Raw genomic sequence first — 27,627 nt, forward strand, 5'->3', positions numbered from 1 at the left:
ATTTGCTCTGTCTGCTGATGGACTTGGGAGACACTTAGGTTATTCTTGCTCTTCCTTTTCTCCACCCTCACCAATCACCTGAAGATCCCTGACTCCAGTGGTCTGCCCCTCCCTCCCTCCCTCCCTGGGGGGTTCCAATCAACTTACTCTGGTTGGCCCCCTTGCTGAGAAATTGCAATTTCACCCTAGAGATACTGAATGGGAATCAGCATTTTAACAAGAGCCGCCCCTCCCCTGCCCACGTGGTTCCTATGTGTACGTCCATAAGATGGGGATCTCAAAGAATCACCCAGAGATCTTACTTGACACTTAGATTCTGATTCCATGAGCCTGGAGTGGAAAGGCCAATGCAGAAGATGCTGGTTGGAAGCCTTGCCCTTCCTCCACTAAGGGAGGGTTGGCAGGCTCGGTGTTTTACCGCTTTTCTTTCTTGGGTCCTGGAAACCGGGCACAGTGGGACCGGGCCAAACCCGGGAATATTGTCCAGATGCCACTAAAGGACAGTGTGCAGATGGGCTTGCAGAGGAGCTAACATGCTTAAGGAAACGTCCCCCAGAATGGCGGGCATCGGGCAACCAGGTGGGCTCAGATGAGGAAGAAGGGTTTAGACATTGCCTTGTGTGGTTCTGTAGCCGAGAAGGCCAGGATGCCAGGGTAAGAGTGGGAAGGGGCTTGATGATGGGCAAAAAATGGCAACTTAACTCTGTAGGGGCCTGAAGGAGTCTGAGTGGCACTCTGGTTTAGTCACAGGGCTGCTAACCATAGGTTGGTGGTACAGATCTACTACCTGCCCCTCAGGTGGTCTGCTCCCATTAAAATTGACAGCCCAGACACCCTATAGAGCAACCTGAGGGCAGTAGATTTGCTTGTGGTTTGGGTGGGTACCCATGCTTCTGTCCAATACAGGGACTGACTGACCAGACAGAATTAAATGAGAATCTCATTAGGTCACTCACTAGCTTAATCTTTGACAGTTGTCCACTAGTCTTACAATAAAACATAAAGCTTGCAACATGGCTCTAAGCCTGGCCCCTGTCTGCTTCTTCTGCCACATCAGACGGCTTCACCTTCTGGAGTGCCCTCTCCAGGTGCTGGGGAACAACAGGGAAGAGAGCGGGAACTTTCCATGCCTCTGATGGTGAGAGCCCTGCTGGGGAGAAAAATGTTACAAACCATGATGACTGTTGAGTGACTTCAGACCCAGATGCGTAGTAGAAGGCACAGAAGCCATACTTGCTGAATGAATGTCATTAAGATCCATGCTCGAAATGAGTGAAGAAGTGGCTGAGAGAATGGGCAGTGGTCGGGGTACAAGGCTCACAGCCAGGGCCTTTCCTACCGGGCCGGTGGAGGCATACTGGCATACTGGAGGCATTGCTGGGCTGCCCAACTTGGAAGAAAGACCTGGTGATTGACGCCTGAGAAGCAGGCAGTGTAAACCCAGTGGGTCATAAGGTCTGGCCCTGGGCATAGTGCGCAACCAGGCATAGTGCGTCAACTTGGATGCCCAGTGCAGGGCCCGCCTGGGTGGCAGCGAGCAACCAGGGGGCAGGAACCAGTTCTGCAGGAGGCTGGCTGGGTTCCAATCGCCACCTGGACACTTGGGGAACCCTGGGCGAGCCCGTGGGCTTCTCTGTGCCATGCCCTCCTGTTGGCATGCTTTGGAGGATGGTCGAGTTAGAGCAGTCTCCGTGACTAATTTCTCATAGGCCCGCCTGGGCTCCTCCGCCCTCACCCACCCGCTCAGTGCCCTGCCTTCTCTCCACCGGACACGCACCCTGGCCATGGAGATGTGTCTCCTGCCTGCCTCCCTCTCTCCCCCCTTAGACTTGTGCTTCCCTCTGGATCCCAGCCACCAAGAAGCCTGCGCGGCTGGCACGTGCCAGGCACTCAGCCAGCCACTCATCATGGGCCTGCACTGGCCCCAAGGGGTGAGGCCTAGCGGGCGTGTCCCTCTTCCGGCCGCTCACCCCCCCTCCCTTCCATGTCTTCCTAGGCACAGACATGGCCGTCTTCTGTCTGCTGTGCGGGAAGCGGTTCCAGGCGCAGAGTGCGCTGCAGCAGCACATGGAGGTCCACGCCGGCGTGCGCAGCTACATCTGCAGCGAGTGCAACCGCACCTTTCCCAGCCACACCGCCCTCAAACGCCACCTGCGCTCCCACACAGGTAGGCCACGCCCGCAGGTGGGTGGGGCTGCGTGTGCCACGCCCGCAGGTGGGTGTGTCTGCGCATAGGCCACGCCCGTAGGTGGCTGGGTCTGCGCGTAGGCCACGCCCGCAGGTGGGTGGGTCTGCGCCCGGACCTGGACAAGGGTGGCGTTGGCGGGGTGAGTGGGGAGTGCGGCGGCAGTGCGGGTGCCAAGCTGAGTCAGCCCTTGGTCTTCTCTGCCTGGGGACCCCTGGACACACAGGGGGCTCCCTGTAGCGCAGAATCCCTCCCGGGGCCCCGCCCCTTGCACCACTGCCCCTCCCTCTCTCCGCACGTAGCAGAGGATGCTCATTGAACATGCAGATGCTTGCCTTTTATGCAAAAAAATAAAATTAAAAACCCAACACAATGTAATACACATACTTTGACGGAGGGCCGCTCCTGGGTGGGGTGCCAGACTCAACATTAAGTATTGCGAGGAGTTTCTGATGCAGGAAGACCCAAACCCTTCTAGAGGAAAACTGCCCTGCAAGGTCTCTAACTCTCTCCACCGGGACTCCCTCCATTCTCGCTGCACCTGCCTCCTGGCTTGCTGTCTTGAAGGCAGCCTCTCGGCCCGTTTGCTGGCCCCTGGGGGAACATGGACCCAGTGTCCCTGTCACTGTGCACTGATGTGCACTCGTTTTCTCTCCCTGAGCCTCAGCCTTGTTTGGAGCAGGCAATGAGGGTGTTTCCACCAGCACCCAGACCTGGGCCCGAGGGTGCAGTCTTCCCTGTTCCTGCTGAGCCAGTGCCAGATGATGGAGGGGGTCCAGGGGTAGGCGGTGGGAGCGTCACTAGTCCCTCCCGCCTCTGTGGACGCTCAGTCCCTAAAAGCCAAAAGACCGTTGATTTCACAACGTAGCCATCTTGTCCTCCGGGGGGGTGGGGGGGCGGCGGGGGAGGGAAGAAAAGTGGGTGATTGAAATCCCTTCTTCTTTCAAAGACAAAATCAGGTCTTTTCTGACCAAGGCTCAGACAAGAAATGCCTGTCTCTGAGTGTGTGGGGCTGTGTGTCGTCTACTGTGTGGCTGGGGCCAGAGCATGGGCAGACTGTGTCCCTGCAGAGGGAGCAGTGTGCATGTGATAGGAGCAAGCCGGTCTTCTCCTGCCTGCGGGCCCGAGGGTGAAGGGCACGCCCAGGCGGGTGGCAGACAGCTGAGCAAGAGTGGGTTTTCCAGTGTCATGGAGGCCCTGGGGGTGGGGGGGTGGGGCACAGGCAGTTCATGCGCTCACCTGGTGACCAGAAGGTTGAAGGTGGAAGTCCCTCAGAAGGAAGTCCTGGTGTCCTTTCAAGCAGTCTGCCGTGGGATTTCCTGGGGAGCATGCATCTCCTCTGGACACAGAGGCAGCACCCGGCTTTTCTGATGCTCTGAAGTCTGCCTTGGATACCCTGGTCTGGCCTGCGGTGGGAGGCCTCCTTGCCTTGCAGATTGGCTTGGGTTCTCCCTGGGCCTCTCCGTTCAGCGGGACATGCTGCCTCCACCTCCCCAGGCCTTAGCATTACGCAGAATGACTGAGGACAGGGAGCCGGAGGCCCTAGGAGAGCTAAGGAGGAAGGCTGCGGACAAGGTCCCCCTGCAGGTACCCGTGCCTCCCTACTGCTACCTGTCTGGGGTCCCTGTGGTCAGCACGGCAAAGGTGGCTAGTCACCTTGCAGCCGCTTCAGGCTGTGCCACCGGATCAAATCCACTGGCTCCCTGTGGCTGAGGTGATCCCCAGGCCACCCCTGCTCTACCCGTCCCACCCACTCAGGAGTTACCTGTCTGACTATCTGGTACCCCTGTGCCCACAGGGACTTCCGTCTCTGGGAGGCTGTTTCCCTGGGTTAACCCAGGAAACACAGAGCACGTGCCCTGCCCAAGCACACACACTAACACCCATCGTTTACATGCCAGCGAGGCCCAGTGCACGCAAACCGTCTCCAGGCCATGCGCAAACCACCACCACCAACACACACACACACACACTCCAGGCCATGCGCAAACCACCAACACACACACACACACACACTCCAGGCCATGCGCAAACCACCAACACACACACACACACACAATGCCTCATTAATATTCCGCTGTTCCTGGCCCGTTTGCTGCTGGGGCCGGTGTTTAGCATCAACAGCTGTGTTTGGTAGGTTAGTCCAGCCGAGCTCTTGGCACTGATGGATCCCGGATTCACACGGCTCATCACGTCATAAACTCTCAGCTGTGCTGAAGTGAGGGAGTGGGAGGGCCGGCCCAGGAGCCCTCGGACGGGGACTACCACGCCAGTGCCAGCTTTGGCCAGTTCCCAGGAAGCCACCAGGTGAGGATGGACCACCGGGGGTCCCAGGTGCACTGTTCAGGCCGGAGGGGGCTCTAATTAGTCTCGTTGGTCCTGCACTTAATGTCAAGCTCATTAAGGAGGCTACAGAGTTAATCAACAGAGCACAAATTGGATTTTGAGTTCTGCTGCCCGTTGTGTGTACATGAAGGGGCCTCTGACGTGATTACCTCTCCGGGTGAGGGTTCGGGGGCAGGTGGTTGCCATGCTCCAGAAAGCACCCCACCCAGCCTTGGTGTGTGCCCTCCTGCTTCGCCTTCCTGCTCTTCTGCTCCCTGGGCGGACTAGAAAACAGCAATCCACTTCATAATTAAATTCTTAAAAAACAAAACAAAACAAAAAACCAACCCCTCTCTCTTTAACCCTTTGTGTCTTAAACTTCCCCGGGGCAGTGGGAGCCATGGAGGGCCGCCTCTAGAGGCCAAAGGCATTGGCCTGGTGGCTGCTGGCGACGGCGTACGTTTTAATTACCGGCTCCCGCTGAAGTCTCACGTGGCCCTGGCTTTATTTATTTATTTAGCTCTTAATGAGGATACTGAATCCTTGATTAAAGTCATAATCGTTGCCGATCCAGGGAGGGAGGATGGGTTTGGATGTCAGGCACAAGGGCTGGGCGTGTAAACACACACACACACACACACACATACACAGGGGCATGTGTGTGCACAGGCTAGTTAATCCCTGAGACCTGTGATACACCACAGATTCGGGTCAGGGTCTGTGTTGACCTCTCTTCCCATTGGGTTCGATGAGGCAAGGGCTGGCCACCCGCGGTCTGCTAAGCCCTAGCAGTGGGAGGCCAGGTAGGTCCTGGTTTTCCCAGCCAAGAACCTGTGGGTCAAGTTCCCACCCACCTGCCACAGGAGCCCTGGTGGCATGGCTCAAGGGTTGGTAGAGCATCTGGCTGACAACAGAAAGGTTGTTTGAGCTTTCTGTTCAACCAGAAACCAGCGCTGGTTTGAACTCCCTCAGCTGCCCCATGAGAGAAAGGCCGGGCCATCAGCTCCCATAAAGACCACAGCCGACCACCCCCCAAGGATTGGCACCTCTTCCCAGCACGGTGAACCTCTGAGTTGGTGACACTCCCAGGAGTGTCCTGACCGTGGGCACCCTCAGAACAGTGCCCGCTACATCGGGGGGGCCTGCTGTCGAGCCTCTCCCATCCCGTTCCCCAGTGCTCATCCCCCCCCCCACTCACACACACTCCATGCTTCCTGCAAATCTTCCACCCAGGAGAGCACCAGGCTGCAAGCAGACCCCAGGATCCACTCCCCACAGAGCCTTAAAAACCCTCTGAGCCATCAGAAGCGATGAGGATTTATGTGGGTCCAGGGGCCTGCGCTTGGCCAGGGTGGGGTTTGGTGAGCAGCCTGAGGAGGCGAGCAAGTAAAATATCATTTTAGAGAGGAAGTGAAGGCAGAGGCATGCGAGTCTATAACGAGAAGGACAATTTATGCCCAGGCACGAGCGCAGTTTGACATGGGGATAATGAAAAAACGTAGGTCATTGTGGATGACTTAAACCTTCAGCAGCTGAAGAAAATGTATGAAATGCAGAGGACATTACATGGTTGGCAGCCCCGCACATCTGCAGAGGGACAAGTGAAATACAGTGGGCCATTCTTTACCATAAACTGTGGTGGTTGGAGATGCAGCCCAGAGAAATTGTAATTACAGTGACAAGACGAATCAGCGATATTTAAATATTCATGAACAGAGTCTGGGGTGATCAATCTATCTTTATTGTCTGTGCCTTCACTCCTGTAATAAATAAGTATTTGAAGTCCCCACCTTTCAGCCCCTAGAGTCCCCCACTTTGGGTACCAAGCACAAGACGGCTAGTCCCTAGTACCTCAACCTCTCCCGCCCCACGGTGTGCAAGAGCTGCTCGTGGAGATGGGTGGCGGATTCGGACTGGAGCTAGGCTTCTTTAGTTCTTTACACTTCGTATGCGAGGCCTTTCCTGAGTCCCGGCCCTGCGTCATCCCGGTGGCAACAGCCTGGACACAGGGTTGCAGGGGGTCAGTTGGTACCCTTGAGGTGTCTCCATCCTAGGTCATCGGTGGATGTCAATATAGGCGCCATGCAGCCTGCTCATGAGCCAAACTCACTGCCATTGAGTCAATCCTGACTCATAGCGAGCCTGTAGAACAGGGTAGACCTGTCCCTGTGTGTTTCTGAGACTGGAGCTCTTTATAGGAGTAGAAATCACGGTGGATGGTTTTAAACAGCTCACCTTGCAGATCGCAGCCTACCGGGGAATCACCACCCCACCGGGGCTCCTCACAGGACGTCGGTGTTCAGTGTCCAGACGGTGTGGACAGACTAGGGTTCCACGCTGGCCTGTCACAGTCACTTCCTGGCTCTTGGACCCTAGGGATGGTGCCACACATTTTGTCCTCTGTTAAATGGTAGGGTGCGAGTGTCTTGTGGTGAGCGGGTGGGGGGACTCATGCGGAGCTCTTGGCACCGACAGGTGTGGGCCCCCCGGTGGCATAGTGCTACTCATTGGGCTGCTAACTGCAAGTTCCATAGTTCAAAACCACCAACCCCTCTGTGGGAGAAAGACGAGGCTTTAAATTCCAGGGAAGGGTTACAGCCTTGGAACCCCACAAGGGCAGTTCTTCCCTGCCCTATTGGGTCACCCTGAATTGGCATCAACTGATGGCAGTGAGTTTGGGAGTTTACAAGATCAAACCCACTGCTAGTGAGTCCATGTGGCCTCCTGCCAACCCTATGAGGTGTCGAGCTGCTGCTGAGGGTTTCTGAGACGCTGATCTTCACAGGAATAGACTGCCTTATCTTCATCCTTGGAGCTAATGGATTGGAACTGTTGGCCTTGTGGTTAGCAGTCAATGCTTACCCCGCTCTGCCACGGGGGCTCTGTGTGCCACCAGAAGGGTGCCGGTGATAGTAAAAGAACCAAGGGACAGGGAAGGAAGGGGCCACTCGTTTTGCCTAGGAGTCTAAAGGAAAGTTCCCAACTGGGGGAGATGTTTCATCTGGGCCCTGAAGGATGAATAGGAGCCGGCCAGGGAGAGTAAGAGGAGGGACTAGCTATGCAAGGTTGTGGTGGTGACAGCTGTCAGGCAGTGTTTGGGGGGGGGGGATGAGAAGCTCCCCAGGTTGCATGGATTTTGCAGGAGCAGGGGAATGGGGCCAGCCGCGTGGCTTTTGCCCTTGACCTAAAGCAGTGGTTCTCATCCTTTAAAACTGCATCATGTTATGGTGACACCCCCCAACCATAAAATTATTTTTGTTACTACTTCATAACTGCCCTTTTGCTTCTGATGAGTCGGGCAACCTCTGTAAAAGGGTCATTCAACCCCCAAAGGGGTTAAGACCCACGGGTTGAGAACTGCTGACCTAGAGGAAGAGACGAGGAAGCAGCAGAAGCCCTGGGGGGCTCTGCTCTGGGGAACTGCTGTTCTTCTCCCAAACAGGTGGGCCCTCCTTTTTGAGGCCCATGGATGTCACTGGGCCTCAGTCAGCGTGTACTTCGTGTTAATGCTGTGGGGTGCTGGGCAGCATCGGGCGGCTGACGTTGTCTTTGGGGGCGGTGGGTGCCACTGGTCGCCGAAAATGACCTGTGAAGAGGCCCCAGGAGAGCACGTACCTGACCCTGGCCTTTGTCTCCACAGGCGACCACCCGTATGAGTGTGAGTTCTGCGGCAGCTGCTTCCGGGACGAGAGTACACTCAAGAGCCACAAGCGCATCCACACGGGCGAGAAGCCCTATGAGTGCAATGGCTGCGGCAAGAAGTTCAGCCTCAAGCACCAGCTGGAGACGCACTACAGGGTGCACACAGGTGCGGGGCACCTGCCGTGGGCACAGGAGGGGTGGGGCATACACGGTTTCCCAGGGGATGGTCTGGGTACAAGCCAAAGGGTGAAGCAGGTTTTCTTAAGGCAGTGGTTCTCAACCTTCCTCATGCTGCGACCCTTTCATTTTGCTACTGTTCTGAATTGGGCGACCCCTGTGAAAGGGTCCTTTGGCCCTCAAAGGCGTCTCGGACCCACAGGTTGAGAACCGCTGCCTTAAAGGTTAGCCTGGTGGCATGAGGGCCACCATCCCCACCTCGGAAGGCCCAAGTAGACATTGCCAATCCATCACGGAATCCTTTCTCAGGAGCCTAGGCCTCCAGGCAGCCAATGTGCAAGATGATGTTGATTTGTGAGCCCTGAACTTGAGTCTTGCTGCCCTGATTGGCTGAACGTAAATGTCTTAGCATCGTTTGAGGGTTAGAGGAAGAAGAAAGGTGTCCCTAAGGTGTGAACATTGGAGCACTGTGGTCAAGTCCAGCCCGGGGAGGGGAGACAAGTCGATGTAGTTCCTAACCCCTCTCTGGGTACAGTGCTATACCCTGCCACACCCTTCCCGACGAGAAAGAAAGGAGATGCAGCAGCATGCCCCACGGTCTCCCCGAGGTGGGAGAGGTCTGAGACCATGGGCAGAATTAGGGGCTTGGGGAGCTGGGCTTATGAAAGCCTGTTTTGCCCTCTCGCTTCAGTGACATCCTCTTCGTGGAAGTGTTTACAGCAGGTCAAGTGGTACATGCTACGAATCAGGGCTTGGTGGGGCGGGGAGCCGTCATTCAAGGTCGCCCTCGGCAGGCACACTAGGGAGGGATTCGGCCAGAGGAAGATGTGCCCTACTGGCTGGGTCTCTGGGGGAGGGGGGAGAGGGACATGTTGCCTTCGCTGTGTGTTCTAGCCCCCAGCCTGGAGCCTCGGGAGAAGGCCGGGTCTTCACTGCTGACAACTCGAGTGACTGGGCGGATTTCCCAGAGCCTTGGGGTTTCCTTCGCCCCTTGTCGGGGCTGTGGCCCGGCAGGCGGATCATTAAATGCATCGGCAGTGACTATTGTAAATAGCCGGTCGATAGTCAGATCACTTTGGCTGTTCATTACTTCATTATTTGCTGGGGCCTCTGCACGGAGGAGTATCGATAGCGAGAAGGCGGCCAGTTAATTACTGTATTGAAACAAGGTTCCCTCACATGCTCCGCTCAGTTCTAACAGAGGGGGCAGTGTGGGGGGGGGTGTCTGGTGGCCAGCAGGGGTGTGGCTGTCCACTCCCAAGTTCTCCGTCACCCCACTCTGCCTGTGAGCCACAGAGGGCAGGCAAGTGCCTAGGGGGCTGCCGGGTGGAGATGAACTGGGCTCCCCCACTCCCACCCTAGAGCTGCGCCTTTGGAGGACCCCAGTGCCCCGCTCTCCTGAAGGTCTTTGTGGTCTGAGGAGCCGTCTCCAAGGGGGCCCTTGCTAGACAGCACTTTCCTTTCTTGAAAGGGACTAGGCTGTGTCTTGGGGAGACTTCGGAGGCCCGGGGGTGGGGGGTAGATGCTGTACGCTGCTCAGAGGCTCAGCTGCTAACTCAAGAGGTCAGGGGTTTGAGTCTACCCAGAGGCACTGAGGACAACAAAACCCCAGTGCCCTGCTTGTATAAATGCAGCCGCCGTGAAGCCCGGGGTTTGGGGGAGTGAGGAAGACAGTAACTCGGGGGCAGGCTGGGCGTGTGCCCAACAAGCCCTCCCTCGGCCCCTGGCTACTCCGTGCAGCCATTTGAGTTGGTGGGCGCTGCTGTGGGGTGCCCCTGAGTCGCTTCCAGTTGCCCTCGCTGGTGACCCAGGGTGGCTGGTGACTCTTCTATGGGATGATGTCCCCTCACCCTAGACAGGCTTCTCAGAGAGGATACCCACCTTGAGCAGGGGCGGGACTCTCCAACCAGCCACGGGTGAAGGGCAGAGACCCCTCCCGGGAAAGGCCCTGCCAACCCTCTTGACCCTGTCCACTCCCCCCGCCCCCTCCCCCCAGGTGAGAAGCCCTTCGAGTGTAAGCTGTGTCATCAGCGCTCCCGGGACTACTCGGCCATGATCAAGCACCTGCGGACGCACAACGGCGCCTCGCCCTACCAGTGCACCATCTGCACCGAGTACTGCCCCAGCCTCTCCTCCATGCAGAAGCACATGAAGGGCCACAAGCCCGAGGAGATCCCGCCCGACTGGAGGATTGAGAAGACCTACCTGTACCTGTGCTACGTGTGAAGCCGGCCCACCAGGGCGGCGGGGGGAGGGGGGCAGGGGCTGCGGGGGGAGAACTAGAGCAACGTGAAGTGGAGGAACGACTGCGCAGGAAAAACAAAAATGAGAAGGAGAGAGAGAGAGAGAGACAGGAAACCTGATAGCTGTTTGGTTTTGGCTTGTCCCTGGGGCTCCCATGGCGGACGCCTGGGCGCTGCTCCCGGCCCAGGGCCCTCCTCCACTCCCTCCTTTCCCCCCACCCCAAGGCCCTCCCCCCCGCTGGCAGGCCGCCTGAGCTGCTTGGGTGGGTGGATGGGTGGGTGGGGGTTTGTTTGTTCGCTTCAGACAGGGGCTGTTCTCCTCCCTCTACCCAGGCTGTCCCTTTAGGCCCAGGACCAGGCCGAACCTCAGCCTGCCCACCCTTCCCCAGGACTCCTCCGAGGTTGGATGTTGGAGGCCCAGGAGAAGCAGGCCGGGGGTGGGGGTGCAGGGGTGCCTGGGCTGAGGCCTGGCTGTCGTGGAAGATGGCAGCTCTAGTTTGCTGGAGCCGACCGATGGGGGTGGTCTCTTTTTCCCTCCCTACGACTTACTCATCTGCTGCTTCCTGCCCTTGTGCCAGGTCTTGGGTAACACCCTCCCCCTGCCGGGGCACATTCCCTCTTGCTCCCTCCCCTGGCTCCATGCTGCTGGTCTTGGCCTGCCTCCAGTCACCCATGTTGTCCCCCGGGGAGGGGTCTCCCAGCCCATCAGGAGCTTTCAGAGAACACAAGACAAAGAACGAGAACTGCCTTCCCTCCCAGCCCACCCTCTTCCTGAGTAGGATGCAGCGGGGCTGCCTCTGCTCCCCAGATGGAGAAGCATTGGAACTCCATGTCCAGTAGCCCACCAAATGCCAGGGCTATGTTCGCGCCTCAGCCTCTCAGGAAAGGGTCTATTGACAGCTGATAGTCCAAGGGAAAGAGGGATACCCTTTGCTGGACAGGCCCAAGCCTGGAGCCCAGGACTCCCCACTGGCTCAGGGGTACAGCCAGCTGGCCAGTAAAGGGGTCATTGAGGCAGCATGGGAGACCCCAGGCCTAGACGCTCAGTGGGCAAGCCCAAGTCCACCGAGGGGCAGGATTCCTGACTCGCAGGCCCCTCAGTCTCAGAGAGGAAGAAGGGGGTTGTGCTTGGAGTTGAAAGCGCTTTGGCCTCGTGTTGTGTTTGGCTTATTGTCTGTGTCCCCTGGTCCCTTGTCAGCACATTGTACTTGAATTACCTCAGTTTTTGTGACCTCATGAGCTTTTAACACACCCATCTCCCCCTCTTTTTTGGGGGGTTGGGTCTTGGTAGGATAGGAGGGTCTTTGTTTCTTGAGTTGGGTTTTATCAGCTTCAACTGGCCACCATGACTGTCCCATCCCCCAGACACTGGCCGCCCTGCTGCCCCCAGGGGACAGGGGCAGCCCAGAGGACCCACGATCCTCAGGAGGTGGGTGGAGGGGTTGTTGTCTTGGGGTCACACTGTCCTCACAGGGCCTCAAGTCACCTGCCCCAGGGCCAGTTCAGCCTAAAATATTCTGGGGGGAAATCCCACCTTTCGTTCAAGGTCCTGAGTCATTCAGTTTTTTTTTTGGGGGGGGGACCTCTTATCTAGATCCTTGCCACTCTGTGACCCCCACCCCTGCCCCCACCCAAATTTCCAAATTTTGTTTATTTGTGTGTGTGTGTGTGCCTGGGTTGGGGGTTGGCCCGGCCTGGGTCGTGTTGTGTTGCGTTGCATTGTGCTGGGGCAAAGGTGCCATTTTTTCCCCCCAAAAGCTACCTCTTACGTTCATCCAGTTGTCTTTTTGTTCCTTTGCATCACCCCCCCCTCCCGCCCCGTGCTGCTGCTCCTCTGCCCCGGAGCCCCTGGGAAAGCGCGCGTCTGCCATGCGTGTTCAGTCCTTCCTCTCCCTGACAAAGTGGTGGCTGTGCTCTCTCTGAGGTTTGAGACACAGTGGTTTGGGGGTCTCCGGTTGAGGGGGGGAGGGTTGCGAGGGATAGAGGGATGGGTGCTACTGTCATTCCCTCACCTGTGTCCCTGCCCCCCACCCTCCCCTTCAATCTCATCCACCAAATCTGAAGGCCTTAAAAAGTGTGCATGGGGGGCTGGGTGCAGATTGGGGCGGCAGGGTGGGGGATCGTGTCACTAGCCTGTGGAATTGAGGTTAGAAAACTAGGGTAGGGAGGGGCCTGTCTTCCAATTCCAGCAATGACATAGTGCTTTGGAAAGGAAGAGGAAAAGTTGGACTTGAACTCTGTCTGGAGAGCGTTGTGTTTATCGCACGAGGAGCTGAAGTCATTGTGGGAGGGGCAGGCTATGGCAAACCCGTATGCACTATTGCTTCCTCTCCAATCGGGGAAGGAGCCGGAGAAGGGACGGGGATGGGACGGGGTCAGCCAACCCTCAGGGGAGCTGTTAGTCCCAGAAAGCAGTATTTTAGAAGCAAGATGTCATTTAACTTTGGTGGAGATGGAAAGGTGTGGGGGTCGGGTCAAATTATTCCATACAAGGAGTTGGCACCTCGCTCTCACTCTGCCTCCCGGGCCCCTGCCCCTGCTCCAGAAAATGGAGAGGGTTGAGCGCCTATTTACAAATTGTAATATTTTTGTAATATTTGTTAGTCCCTTCGTCCGTGCTGCAGGATCTAGCCCGTTGCTTTTGTAATGTGAAGAGAAAAAAAGAAAAAGAAAAAAAAAAAAAACCACCACCACCACCGACAAAAAATCCCTTAGTGTGCGTGTGTGTGCGTGTGCTTTCTGTGTGCGGTTGTGTTCAGTCGTGCAGCATGCTGTGATCTGGGGTGGCAGCCTTGGATCTGCCCGGAATTCCCCCCGCCCCAACAGCCTTCAGCCTATCGCAGATCCCAGTAGCCAGTCAGTGGTAGGGAGAGGGCAGGGTGGGGGGTCCGCAGGCCCCACAGGGAGACTCAGACATCCTGAAAAGAGTTCCCTGCGCTCTTCCCTTCTTGTCCCTAGATCCCAGAGGATTCTGAACTCCAGGAGGCCAGAGGAGGGGGGCCAACCGAGGCCTGCTCACCCTGGGGCCATCCAAGGCCCGCTTACCCTGGGGCTCTGATTCCGAGTGGTGGTGAGGTGGGGGGGGGGGGTACACAATCCCTGGAGGTTCTCTTGGGGTGTGTCTGGAGTGAAGGAGGTTTGGGAGCCCAGGACCTGGGGGGCAGTGAGATCTGCTTGTTTTTATGTCCCCCGCTTCTTGCTGCCCCTTGGGCCACCTCGCTGCCTTTAGCTGTGGTACTGTTAACAACCCCACTTGCTGCTGCCTTACCCTGCATCGCGAAAGGCCTCTAGCTCGGGATGTCTACGATGATTCAGCGTCCTCTCCGCCTGTGACCCCGATCCCTTACCCATAGGCTGTCTTTCCCTCTTCAGGCTCCTTGACTCATTCAGAGCATTAAAATCCTATGTGTATATAGGATAGACAAATATATAGAGATATACATATATATATATCAGAGAGAGATATACAATATTAAATGCCATTGCTGCTTTGGGCTGCCTTGAAGGAGGCCAGGAAGACGGGGAAGGTCGGTCTGGGGGTGTGAGGGGGCAGAGGGAGGCTGGGGGACCCAGTGTGTCGGTACAATCCATGGATGTAACTCGAGCGTGTTTTAATCTTGGTGCCTGAACAGTTTTCCCATATTTAGAAAGAGGGGGGACACAAACTGCTGCAGTTGTGCTTCCCAGGTCCCCTTCTGGATGCTACTACTACACCCTGGGGGACTGTCCAGAGAGCCTGGGAGGCGGGGGAGCAGCCCCTCCTTGGAGGGAGTGCGCAGAGGTGGGAGGTGACCCTGGGCCACTGCCCGGGTGGGGCTGGAAGGGTGGAGATTTGGGGTCTCTTCCCTGGTAGTCGGATCGAAGAAGGAAGCAAGGGCCCTCCAGAATATCAGCAGAAGAGTCCACAGTGCTGGTTCGTTTCTTCCAGGCTGGAGTTTCAGTTCCGTTGGGTTTTTTGGTTTGTTCTGCCCTCCTCCCCCCCTTCCTCCCCCTCCATCCTGTCTCTTCCTGCCTGGAGCTTCTGCTGATGGGATGGGCTAGTGGCACGGACCTACAGGGTTCACCCAGAGAGGGGAAGGAAGAGCCAGGCCCCCAAAAACAGAGCCAGCCAGGAGAGGGGGTTTAGGATAAAGCAGGGAGGCCTGGGGAGAGGGAAGGCGAGTGCCCCCCAGACCTGGGGCCCAACAGCTGCTGCCCCGCCCCCTGCGCCCTTGGCATCCCGCCTTGCAGACAGGGTACCAGCCTCGTGGTGTGTATCATAGTATTTGTTCTCATTGTGTTATATGCATGACCTTCGTGAGGTGAGGCCGTGGGGGGTGCGCTGTGACATCCCACTCATATATATATAAAGATATATATAGATATATATATATAAGTCTTTAAAGTATAGCACTGAGGGCCGGGCCGCGCCGCCCTGTTGGACCAAGCAAAACTAAGCCTTTTGGTTTGGGTAATTCTGTTCCGTTTGTTTGTTTGTTTGTTTTCTCTTGTGTGTGGCTTGTCTGATGTCGTGACAGCACAAGTCCCCGTCCGATTGCTCCGTGTCACGGAATGGTGTGTTTCCACTTAATCGATGTTCTAGTTCATGTCTACCTCAGCGCCTCCTCTTAGCCTGCTTTTAGGAGGCTGCCAATTTTGTTTTCTTCAATTTTACTGGTTACTTTTTTGTACAAATCTCTCTCTCTCTCTCTCCCCACCTCCTTCCTTCCTTCCCTCCTTCAGCCCCACCCCCATTTCTGTGCGCCCCCCCCCCCCCCCCGGCCTCACCCTTGACCATGGCGCCCCCCCCCCCGTCCCGTTTCACAGTTGTGCTTACCAGGCCCTCTGTCCTAGTTCCCAAGCAAGTCCCTCGAAGTTGTACGCTCCCACTTGCAGCTTTCTGCTCTGCCTTCATTTTCGTGTAGATGGACGCGTTTCTTTGTAATTTCAGTGTTTCTGACAAGGTTTTAAAAAAAAAAGTACAAGAAAAATGGATTTATTGCTGCAGGTTTTTTTTCTCTCCTCCATGTGTCACGAAGTGAAGTTTGTGCCTTCTATAGCAAAGAGAATATTTTTTACATCCTACTAACAGTAGATTTTTTTGTAGTCAACATTTTTTGTATTTTTATTTATAAGTCTCATAAGAAAAATAGCAATGTTCAGTTGTATACCTTGAATCTGCAGTTAGAAGAGAATAAAGTTAATTCAGTTGTCTCTGACCGGACGTCTCTCGAGTGCTCTTTGGTTCCATCTGGGCTGTCTTCTTGCCTTTCCTGGAGGGTGAAGGGGGTTGGGCTGGGTGCTGACCCCAAGGTCAGTTGTTCAAATCCACAGGAGGAGGATTTGCAGCTGGAAAACCCTATGGAGCTGTCCACCTCTGCACTGTGGTGTCCCGTGTGGGAACGGACTTGGTGGCAGAGGGTGGGCTTTGTCGCAGTGGCACGCTTGGTGGGTAACGGAATCCTCGGCCTGGAGGGCACGGGGAGGCGAGGCCCGGTGGGCTGCATCCCTCGAGGGAGCCCCGTGGCACAGGGCCCCTCTGTGATGTGGGGTTGCTAAGACGCGAACACCACTCAGTGGCCGCACACTTGGGGTTTTTATTTTCATTTATTTATTTGGTTTTCCTTTGCCTGTTGGTTACCTTGTGTCAGGTACCGCTGTGGGATAGCAAGGATCCAAACAGGCAAAGCTGACATTCCGGGAGCCACCCCCCTGTAAGGTGGAGGGGGTGTACATGTGCTGTGCCAACTCACAGGGCCCCTGGGGAGCTGCAGAGCCTGCACCCAGCTCTGAGGAGACATGCTCATTGTTCCAGGAAGCCAGAGGCAGGGGCTTCCAGCCTCCCTTGGAAAGTTCCCTTGCCTTTTTAAAGGCCTGGGAGACAAGACCCACCCCACCCCCATAAAAAGAGAGCGAGATGTTGGAGCGAGGGAGCAGGTGGGAGATCAGGGCCCAAGCCCAGCATGCCCACTGACAGAACCAAGTATTTCTACAAAGACAGTGTCAATGAAACTCGGTGGACACTATTTCCTCTCGTCCTCTTTCGTGTGTGCGCGCGCGTACACACACACACACACAATCACCACCACGGCCGCCAGCTACCCCACCCCCCTTTCAATCCTCTTCAGTTGTAAAACGTTTCGCTCCAGTCTCGTGGGTCAGTTCATTCAGAGCCGCTGTCCGAGGCCATCTCAGCTGTCCATGTCTGGCCAGAAGAAGCCCTCTTCCAACCAAGACCAGTTCTGGGTGGAGCAGAAGGCTCCGTCCCCGCCGACTGGACGGTGGGAACCCATCCCCAGGGGTCTCAGAAGAAAGGCCCAGCAGTCTGCTCCCGAGCACGGCTGGTCAGTGACAAGGGTGACACATAGGACAGGGCCACCAGGAATTGGGATCCTCCATGGGAACAAGCCCTGGTAGTGGAGACCCACCAAGGCACAGGAGTAGTGCACCCTGGGGCGACTTTCCTGCCCAGGTTAGCCCCTGAGGAGCCTGTTGGGCAGCACCTCAAGTGACTCCACCCCAGTCACCCTGGCGCCACTCCCCTGTGTGTGTGCTGTCCCCTCTCTGCTGTCCCTGCGGGGCACCCAACTCTCACCCCTGCTCCTGCTCCCCAGGGCTGAGCCTGGGGTCTGCCTGGGGCTGCTGAGCTGGCACTCTGGGCACTGCCCTCACCTCCCCAGACAGACAGCTTAGCTCCCAGCCCTTCAGAAATGGGGGTTCTTGGCCTTGAGTCTGTCTTAACTCCTCAGCTTCTCTTAGTCCCTCCACCTCTCTTCCCCTCCTCTCTTCCTTCCTCTTCTTGGCCTTTCCCTTCATCCAGCCTCCTCCCTCTCTGAGTGTGCCCCTGTCTCTCCCTCCCTCTTTGGGTGCACCCCCCTCTCCCTCGGGGTTCTTTCCTGTTCTCTCCCCCCCCCCCCCCCCCCCCGTCTATCTCTTCCATTATTTCTCTCTCAGGGTTTCCCCTAGCCCATCTTCTTATCGTCCCCTCCTCAAGGACCCCTGTTTGGAAAACGCCCAACCCCTGCCCCAAAATACGATTTGTTGTTTTGACCGTCTGCCTCCATTTCTCCCCAGCCACCCCCTCCTTCCTGCCTCTCCCCTTTCCCCCACTCATTCCGACCTCGCCCCACCCCCAGACTCCAGAGTTTCACTCCAGGTCCTCTACCCCTCACCCCTCACGCCCCCCCCGCCCCTCCCTCCGGCCTCAGCTTTCTCTTGACAGATGGGAGGGCAGCCAGCGCTCCCTCTTTAAAACAACATTTAATCGCCGTTTTCTGTTCTTGGACATCAAAGCTGGGGCTTAAGCGCTGCACCAGGGTTGGGCCTTGTGGCTCTGGAGGAGAGGGGGCGAGTGAATAGGGGCCCGACTGAATGGGCTTTGTGTGACCGCTGGGGTCTGCCTGCTTTACATGCTCTTTGACCCAGATATGATCTCATGGGGGGAAAGGGGCCAGCCTGAGAACACTGGCCTGACAGCCCTGCCCCCTCCCAGGCCAGGCGGCCCCCACTGCCCGCCCTCCATCCAGGTGGCCTCCGCCCCTACCCGAGCTTCCTGCAGCACAGGTCAGCACAGAGGCAGCGCCCCTCCTGCCAAAGCTCAGGTGAGGACCCAGGCTTGGTCTCAGATGGTGCCCTCCCCACGGAGGCCCTGAGCCAGCTGCCGCGTGTGAGAAGAGTCGGACATCCAGATGTCCGGCTAAATCCAGGGCCTCTGCTTCCCCCCACCCCACACCTCCCAGCCCAACCTTCCCAGGCCTTGTTGCCTGGTGGCCAGCGGAGTATGGCCACGAAGGGCTGGCCTGACCTCAGGCCAATGTCACCTCTCACCTGCCTCCAGTCACGCCCTTCCCAGCTCCATCCACAGCCACCCGAGTGACTTCCCAAGCACGCACAGGGCATCCTGTCTCCCTTTGACTGGAACCCCTGAGTACGCTTAGAGTGGAGTTCACACGGGACCTCCCAGAAGAGAGCCCTGCTTACCGTCCCCACCTCACCCTCGGGCTGTACTCCAGTCAGCTGACCTGGGGTGGATTCTCAGACACACCTGGCTCCCCTTCCCCTGGGTGACTTCTGTATAGGCAGTCTCTTCTGCGGACGTCTTGGACACATGCTAACCATCCACACCTTTGTGTGGTCCTCACAGCCGGTCATTATTTAGGGTTCTGTTCAACTGCCGCTGGCTGCCCCCCTAAAGTAAAGCCTTAACCCTGCAGTACCATTTCAGTCACCCACGGCCCATTGCACCAGACACCAAGCTCCTGGAGGGCAGGGGTGATACATTCAACCTCAAAAGCCCACTGCACCCCGTGGCTCGCACTCACAGCCACCCCGAGGGACAAGGCAACGCTCCTCCTCTTAGGGAAGCAAAAGCCACCTCTTTCTCCCACGGAGCAGCTGCTGGTTTTGAACTGCTGACCTCACAGTTAGCACAAAGCACTGGCACCACCCAGCCACCCTGCACCTGTCAGTTCATTTCACTGTGGTGGCGTCCGGGTCCTGTGTCCGTGGCTACCCCATCAGTGTCTCGAATACCAGTAGCAGGATTGCTCTGGACGGGGCAGGTCTCAGCGATGCTTCCAGACTGCAGTTCTTCCAGCTGAGCCAGTGGAAATGCTGTGGATGAGACTGTGCCTGGAGGTTGAGCCCCCTCCCCACGCCTACGCCCCCCATCAGCCCAGAGCTGGGCAGCATTCCGCTCTGTCATGCAGAGGTCACTGTGAGTTGAGGCCAGCTGGGTCTCCACTGAACCCTGCCGCCTGGCCACTGGTGGTGGTGGTGGTCGGGTGCCATGCGGTCAGTTGCGACTCACCACGACCTACAACGACCGAACGAAGCAGCACCCTGCCCTGTGCCACTCTCGCCCTTGTGCTTAGGTTTGAGCCCTGGTTGAGGCCATGGGGCCAACCCATTCTGAGAGCTTTCCTCTCTTTCGCAGACCCTCCACTTTACCTAGGCGCCCTGGTGGTAAAGTGGCTGCAGTCCACAAGGCCCACAGTTCTAAACCACCAGCCATTATTTGGGAGAAAGACAAGGCTTCCTACTGCCACAAACAGTTAGTCTCAGACTCCCAGGGGCATTTCTGCCCTGCCTTGGAGGGTCGCTGTGGGTTGGTATCGACCCGGTAGCAGTGGGTTGTTTTTTATTGTTTTGTTTTTTGTTTGTTTTTTTCTGCTTTACCAAACATGACCAGAGACTGGTCTCATGACAGCATGACCCAAAGTTCAGGAGACAAGTCTCGCCCATCCTTCATTTTAAAAGAGCGTTTTGGCCATGAGACAGACTCAGCCACGACAGGCCCTGCGTACATCTGGGATGAATAAACGGTGGATGAAAGGGAAGAGGGCCGAGGGAAGGAGAGGGCCAGTCTGTACCCTGGGCCGGGGTTGCAGCTGCCCCAGGCAAAGGGAACTGGATACATAAATCCTGGCCCAGGCCCTCCCAGACACCTCCACCTGCTCTGTACAGACAAGCGGCCCCTCCCACCTGTGTCCATGTGAATTCCTAGAGACACCTAGCTGCCTGACAAGGCAGAGGAGGGAGCAACAGGTCCAAGGCACCGATGGTTCCACGTGGACATCAGGCAGACGTGTGCCTGAAGACACCCAGGTCTTGGTGCTGAAGGTGCTGCTTGGTCCTGCAGCTCTCCCTGTGTCTGGTGCCCAACCCCACACCAGCCCCTGGCCCTCGAGGACTGGCAGGAGGGTGTGCTCCCCCTGCGCTGTTCTCTCTCTGCTCCCCGGGGGTTGCCTTGGTGAAAGTGAGCTCACTCATTTAAACCTGACTCAGCCCTGCTGCCCCCTGCAGAGCTAATTACCCCGTAGTTCTAAACTGATTGCTGTACACTACGCTTAAGCCCTCTTTTATGTATTTACTGACTACATTAATAGCAACCCCGCCCCACTCTCGGCTGCTCCCAAGTGTTTGTCGGGAGGGCTGCACCCCTATTGCCTGGCTCCAGGAAGGGCAGGGTGGATAGATGGGCAGGCTGGTCCACAGCTTCCTACTCTGCTGCCCTGGCTCAGTCCCCAGTGCCAGGCAGCAATGCAAGCTCAAGGCCTGTGCCGCAGATACTCCCAGACCCCAGAGGCCTCTACCTCTCGTTCTACATCTTCCAGAGAGTGAACAGGACATACCCGCTCTTCGACTGGAGGGGACCATCCCTTTAGAGACCATTCAAATGGTTAAGATGCTGACCTACACCCAGATGCACAGGCCCTGGCCACCGCTCCCTGTGCTAGTCTGCATCCACCGCCTGCAGGAGGAAGACACAGGCCAAGGACTCGGGGGGAAAAAAAACCTCAGGCCCCCGAGGGGCTGAAAACCCCTACCCACCCCACCTACCTTCACCATGGGGCTCAACAGCCTGGCCAGGGCCTCTGGACTGCCAAGCAAATGCCTTGAGCCCAGCTACCAGGAATGGCTCAGGGGCCCACGACCTGAGGAGGCAGGGTCAGAGGCTGCTTCCCTGTGGGAGTGGGGTCTCTGAGTGAGACAGTAGGCAGGGACTTGGGGGGTCCCAGGACCAGGTCTCAGCACTGATCTGAGGACCAGCTCTGCCCTGCCCGACCGGAAAGCAAGAGGCCTGGTGTCTAGCATTGGGGCAGGTACGTTTGTCCCAGAGGTGCAGGTGCTGGGAGACCCCACTCCCGTCCCCCTCCAGCAACATTATGCAATTCCGGGGACCCCTGACAGAAGTCACCACAAGGCAGCAGCACGGGGTGAGGGGCGGGGGTGCATGCGGTGAGGCAGCCCACAGCAGACAGGGTCCCAGTGTGGGGGAGGGGCAGGGGCGCAGCCCCACCCCAGCACACACAGGCCGGACTCCCTTCCCCCACCAACCACCCCGGGGACACACTGAGAGCTTCCTCCCACACTCAGGGCCCCTCACTGCCCAACGGCCTGTCTTGGGGCGTCGTCGGCCTCCGTGCATGGTGCCGGGGCCACACTCCCCTTCGGGCTCCTTTCATGGACCCTCCTCCCAGAGGCAGTGATTCACCGGCAGACCATCCATCAGCACGCTCCGAGTGGGTCCAGACACAGACTCTGTTGGACCGAAGACACCATTTATTTTGTTAAAGACAAAGACACTGACCCAGAGGGTGGAGAAAGTGCTGGCAGTCAGGTCCCCAAAGAGTCACCATGGAGTGCCTGGCAGAGTCAGGGTGTACTCTCACACACACCGGGTCACCGTGAGCCTGATCCACGCGAGATCACTGGTTGGCAGGGCACTGCATCCAGCCCCACGACCCAGGCAGAGACTGAATCTGTTTTACAGACTCCACAGCTGGTAGGTGGAGACACTGGGGCCAGGGCTCTGTCCTTTCCACCAGGCTGCTGGCAAGGAGATGCCCTTGCCACACCTTCCTCCCCAGTGGGGGGGTGGTGGTGGTGGTGGTGGTGTGTGTGTGTGTGTGTGTGTGTGTGTGTGTGCTTCTCTCCAGTTGCCTGTTCTCAGTTTCCTATTTCCTTCCTAGGAGGAAGGAAATGGAAGCCTGTCCACCTTAAATCAAAGCCTCTCTCTTCCAGCCTTTTCTGGCTCAAATTTGCCAGAGCCCTCGTTCTCAGCAGTCTTCCCCTGGCAGACCTAAGTCAGCACCTTAGCTACGTACCCTACTCCCTGCACCACTCACACCTGCCCATTGGCAGAGGAGGTCAGCTGTGGGCTCCCCTGCCTGCTCTCCATCCTGCGGTGCAGGGGGCCTGCGCCTTCGAGTCCCATGGGGCCGAGGGGTTTGGGCCCTGGACTTGGAACATGGCTCCAGAGGCCAGAGGACTTGGCTTTGCGGGCAGGGCTGCCGAGCACTGTGGCTGCGCCTATACTTCAAAGCCTCTGTGGGGCCCTCTCTCCTCAGCCGTCAGTGAGGAGCGCTAATAGCTGCCTAGAGCCCTGGTGGGGTGGTGGTTACGGACTGGCTGCTCACCCTGAGCTCAGCAGTTCAAAATCACCAGCCTTACCTGGGGGCGGGGGCCAAGATGAGGCTGTGTACGCCCATAAGGAGTCGCAGTCTCAGGAACCCACAGGACCAGTTCTGCCCTGTCCCCTAGGGTTTCCGTGTGTCAGAATTGACGGGGTGGCAGTGAGGTTTTTGGATCCACCTGGCCAGGAGCACGGGGTTACCTAGTGAGTGGGTGGTTCGACTGCCAGCATCGCTGGGGTTCTCTCGCCACCCAGTGGGCACTGTCTGCAGGTGCAGCTCACACCTATCAGGAATTGACATGGTGCTGTTTCCCCCTTGTGAATGGCTTTGGTTTGGGTATCGGACAGTACTGGGTGGGGCTCACGGCCATCAAGTCAGTGCTGACTCACAGCGACCTCTCTGTGGGTTTCTGAGACTGGAGAAGTTTACAGGAGTAGGAAGCCCAGTCTTTCTTCCTCGGAGCTGCTGGTGGTTTTGAACTGCCGACTTTGAAGATCTAGCCTGATGGATAACCGCTGCACCACTGGGTGGTGTACGTTGAGTGGGTAAGGCTAGTTAACAGGAGCCCTCTCACATGGGGGAGACTAAAGGTTTTGAAGATCTCTGCCAATACTAAAGGTACAATTCGATAAACCTGGCCAAACGACAGGTTCTCAGAGAAGACGGTATTCCTGGCTCTGCAACCACCTGAGAGTACGCTTCTTAACAGGTAGCGGCTGCCAGCACCTTGATCAGTAGCGTTTCTGCGTAGAATGAGCTTCTAGTGACATCAGGTGGTTAGAAAGGGGACTGCATGCACTACGGTGGGCCTGAGATGACAAAAACAAGATCAACATCTCTAGTTTCCCTTTTCCCTAATTTTCCCTTTTCCTGGCTAGGCCTGGAGGCTAGTGCTTTCCCCTTGAGCTGCTAACCATGAGATCAACAGTTTGACACCAGCCGCCACTCTGCGGGGGAAAGGGGAATCTTCCAGCTCCTGTGAAGAGTTAAGAGGCTCAGAAACTCGCAGGGGCAATTCTGCCTTATCCTGAAAAGATGACAACCTACTAAACCCTAAGGAGCAGTTCCACACCATCCCTCTGGGTCTGATTCCCCTCAAAGTCACACCGCAACAGTGGGAACGAAGCAGAAGGACCTGATTTGAGGAGTCCTGGGGGAGCGGAGTCAGCAGGTGTCACGTGGGTGATTGATTAAATGAAAGAACGGTGCTGTTGAGGCCCTGGGCAGCGATGACAGCCTTTTCCCTCTGACAAGCTCCCTGGTGTGGCAACTGAAAGGAACCTTACTGGTCAGCTCATGTCCCTCCTGCTTTAGTTCCTTGCTTGGCCCGTCCCAGTTGGGCAGAACGTCTGTGTACCTCTCCTGTTTCTTCCCCAATTGTCTCTTTCATCTCCAATCCCCTAACAGGCCCCAACTGAGAGAGAGAGAGAGAGAGAGAGAGAGAGAGAGAGAGAGAGAGAGAGAGAGAGAGAGAGAGAGAGAGAGAGAGAGAGAGAGAGAGAGAGACAGAGAGACAGAGAGAGAGAGACAGAGAGAGAGAGAGAGAATTTTTCTTGGCAGGCAGTTAACTTCATAGACGGGGTAAATTGGGTTACAAGCTGAGCTGTTAACTTCATGGTCAGCAGTTCAAACCCACCAGCTTCTCTGAGGGAGAAAGATGAGGCTCTCTGCCCCTGGAAAGACTTACAGTCTCAGTAACCTAAAAGATCAATTCTAGCCTGTCCAAGAGAGTGACTACGAGCCAGGACTGACTCGCTGGCATAGGGTCTTGATCACGGCTTGGGAAGTAGGCTTTTGTCTAGAGCATGGTTTCTGCCAAGAGACAGCCCGGGCTGCAACCAGGAGAGCACTCCACACCAGCACAGCGAAACCACTAGCATTTCCATTCTGTTCTCAACTCCACAACAGCCGGCAACTTATTGTGGCTCAATCAGCACAGCTGCCTCTCAGTTTTAGGTGAAAAGATTCCACAGGAACCCCCAACAGACTTCTGACTCATAGCGACCCTGTGTACAGGGTCTCTAGCTATGCATATGGATGGAAGCAGAGATGCCGTGCCTACCTATGCTCATGTACCAGGTACCAGTCCCTCGGCTGCTCATCTTAAGTAAAGCACTTCTACAAATGGACAACCAGCTCCCATGATGTGGGGAGAGAGACCAGCCAGTGCCTGCTGTGGGACGTTATTCTATGGTCACCCCAAATTAATGGACACTCCTAGGAGAGTGACTAGTGAACCTTACTGGAAAGCCACGTCAAGAGGTGGCGGGGTGGAGGGCATGTCTGACTCAGAGGATAGTAGGAGCCAGTGGGTAGGAAAGCCGGTGGAGCAGCCACCTACTGGGGAACGTACTCAACAGTAAGTCTTTGACCTTGGTACCACAAGGTCACTTTGAGGACTGAAGTACGCCTGACCCAGGCCATGATATTGTCCATCGCCTCATATGCGTTTGACAGTTCAGTGTGGAATAAGGAAGAGCAAAGAAGAATCCATGCATTTGAATTAGGTTACTGGCAAAGAGCATCCAAAGAGCCGTGGACAGCCAGCAGAACAAGCAAATCTGTCTTCGAATGCGCCTTAGAGGCAAGGAAGGGGAGATTTCTTCCCCTGTACTTTGGTCATGTGATCAGGAGAGACCGCCAGTCTCTGGAGAAGGACCTCCTGCTTCGTGAAGGAGAGGGTGTGACCATGAGGAAGGCCCTGCACAAGACGATTGGCACAGTTGGTTGCAACAGTGGGCTCAACCAGAAGAACAATTGTGGGGGTGCACAGGACGGGGCAGCATTTCCTTCTGTCCTACCTAGAGTCAGAACTGACCTGATGGTCCCTAACAAGGACAAATGCATATCCCTAATCGGGCACTTGTGACGTCGTTCCTATTCAGCCCGTGGTGACCCAGGCTGTGTGCTACAGACAACCAGGACTACAGCCTCGGTCCTTCAGAGGTGTCAACATCCTCTATAGACCGCACCAGCAAGATCCAGTTTGGAACTCCCACTCAGCTAACTGGACTTACCTTAAACACACTGGTAGCAGATGAAAGGAGTGGAAATACTCCCCTAGGTGGGTAGACAAGAGAAACAAATTCATGGACACTCATATGTGTACAAGAAAGAGCTTTGTATACAAGAGCAATTGAATATCGAGAAAACATCCCAGCCCAGTCCAGATCAAATCCATAAGTCTGATATTAGCCCATATGTCCGATACCAATCTATAAATTCCTCTTCAGACTCACGCACACATGCAATGATGCCAAATGCAGGAAGATCACAGGCCAGGGGGTGGGAAGTCTTGTGGATCCAGTGGTGGTGGAAGTATCTCAGCACTGGTGTGGGTCTCCACGTGGCTCTTCCAGCTCCAAGGCTCTGGCTCCATCAGTGTAGCTCCAGGTGGCTTGTCAACAGGAATGTGTAGCAGAGAGAGTCTGTATCTGGCCTCCAGTGAGCTATTTTTCTCTGTGGTGCCTCCAAATGAGGTCATCAAGCTACGACTTGATTAACAGGTTAAACTCCACCCCTTCACTCTTAATAATCTCGAGTTGACACCAGGTTATGTAACTGCCGTCGTGGACCTAAGGCTGAAATGTCCCAGCATGAGAAGTAGACTACTTCTATCCCAAGGATATGGATGAAGAAGTTTGGGGACTTTGGTTCAAGATTCATGCTTTGAGGATGTCCAATAAATGGCCAGTCAAGACCACCAAATATGTACTTTTCAAACTCTTCATCTTTTTATGACTTGCTTATTCCAGCTTTACCTTGATGAAGAACATTATTGAAAGTTCGGCCCTGTCTCTAATCATCATCGTTAGTGTAAATCATGTCCAGTCACTAAGTTGTCAGTCTGTACGTATCAACAATCCATGTATTTTGATCTGAAAAGAATAGTCCTATACATGTATACTTTTTTTCTGTAGAAAGCATTAAATTGTGTGCTATTGGCAAAATTAATGGTAGTGTCAATAAAACTATCATATGTCCCATGGGATAACTTACAGTGTCCATCAACCACATAGTAACGATGTCTTTGAAGTGAAACCAGAGACATAGATAAACTGTAGACATGTGAATGGGTTTTCAGCTCGCACTTCATCATGCCCTCATCTAAGAACAGTTAGTTTTTATGACACGGCCCTGCCCAATGCCTGTCCTGTGGTGTGATCATTGAAGATATGGGTGTTACAGCAAAGGGTGGTAAAGAAAGCGGGTGATACCCACCTATCAGAAAGAATAGCGTCTGGGGTCTAACAGACTTGTCTTAAAGCGAGCAGCCATCTAAGTCAGGTGTCAGCTAAGTCCACACAAAAGAAGCACACCAGCCTGTGTGATCCAAGGATTGTAAATAATAAAAGCCAAACCTGGAGGAGGGAATGGTATTAGAGCCTAAATTCTGAACACCTTGTTTGCAGAAGGCTATGGGTGACAGTGAGAGTCCACAAGTTGTTCATAGGTACCCTCTGGCTATGGACCAGCCTGGGCAGGCCTTGTTACTAGACAGTGGACAGTGTAGGGCACAGCCCTGTGGTTGCAGTTAGGGGTGCCACCAGGTGCCACCTGGTCATTTGCTCTCCCTGTTGATCCAATGTCTAATTGTTTCTACTTTGTTTTAATATTTACCTTGTTTTTGATTGAGGGCTTTCCCTGTTTCATTCTGTCACTCTTGTTGGACCATTTCTGTGTTTTGTTTTGACGTGTGTTTTTATGCAGAGGAAACCCAGGACAGGTACGCCTCCAGAGGCAACTCCTGGGTCCACAGTTTTCCTGGGACGGGGCGGGGGAGGTGGGCAGGGAATGTAGGGCCCGCCACAACGAGCCCAAGGAAGAAGGAGTATCCGGAAATTGACCGTGGTGATGGCTGCACCACTAACAAAAGTGACTGATGGTGACCCAGGGAAATGAATGACAGGTGACGTGTAGACTGGTGGAACTGCCAAAAATAAAGAAACCGAATTAATGTGTGAAAGTGTTTAGGAGAGCAGATCTCCTCATCTTTTCCTTAGAGGCGCTACGGGAGGGTTTGAACCACGGACGAGTAGGTACAGTAAGATTTCTGCATTTCCAAGTGGTAGATTCCTTCAATTTCTGGTTCGGATCTTAATGCCTATTGGGTCGCCGTTTCGTAAGAGTACATCGCTTTGTTTTTTATACTTATGTG

The 27,627-nt window shown here is 55.7% G+C and overlaps 1 protein-coding gene across 2 annotated transcripts in view; it reads left to right on the plus strand.

Moving 5' to 3' along the window:
* The window catches only part of ZBTB16 (zinc finger and BTB domain containing 16), a 229,179-nt gene extending 217,841 nt beyond the window's left edge, over positions 1–11,338 (plus strand). For both annotated transcript variants that reach the window (XM_075546620.1, XM_075546621.1), the window contains exons 5-7: positions 1,997–2,167; positions 8,151–8,318; positions 10,326–11,338. In XM_075546620.1, coding sequence (XP_075402735.1) covers positions 1,997–2,167; positions 8,151–8,318; positions 10,326–10,555 — 569 coding nt within the window. In that variant the 3' untranslated portion in view covers positions 10,556–11,338. The remainder of the gene's footprint in view (positions 1–1,996; positions 2,168–8,150; positions 8,319–10,325) is intronic.
* The last annotated feature ends 16,289 nt before the right edge of the window (positions 11,339–27,627 follow it).

Source organism: Tenrec ecaudatus, chromosome 4, assembly GCF_050624435.1.
Source record: "Tenrec ecaudatus isolate mTenEca1 chromosome 4, mTenEca1.hap1, whole genome shotgun sequence".
NCBI classification, from domain to species: domain Eukaryota; kingdom Metazoa; phylum Chordata; class Mammalia; order Afrosoricida; family Tenrecidae; genus Tenrec; species Tenrec ecaudatus.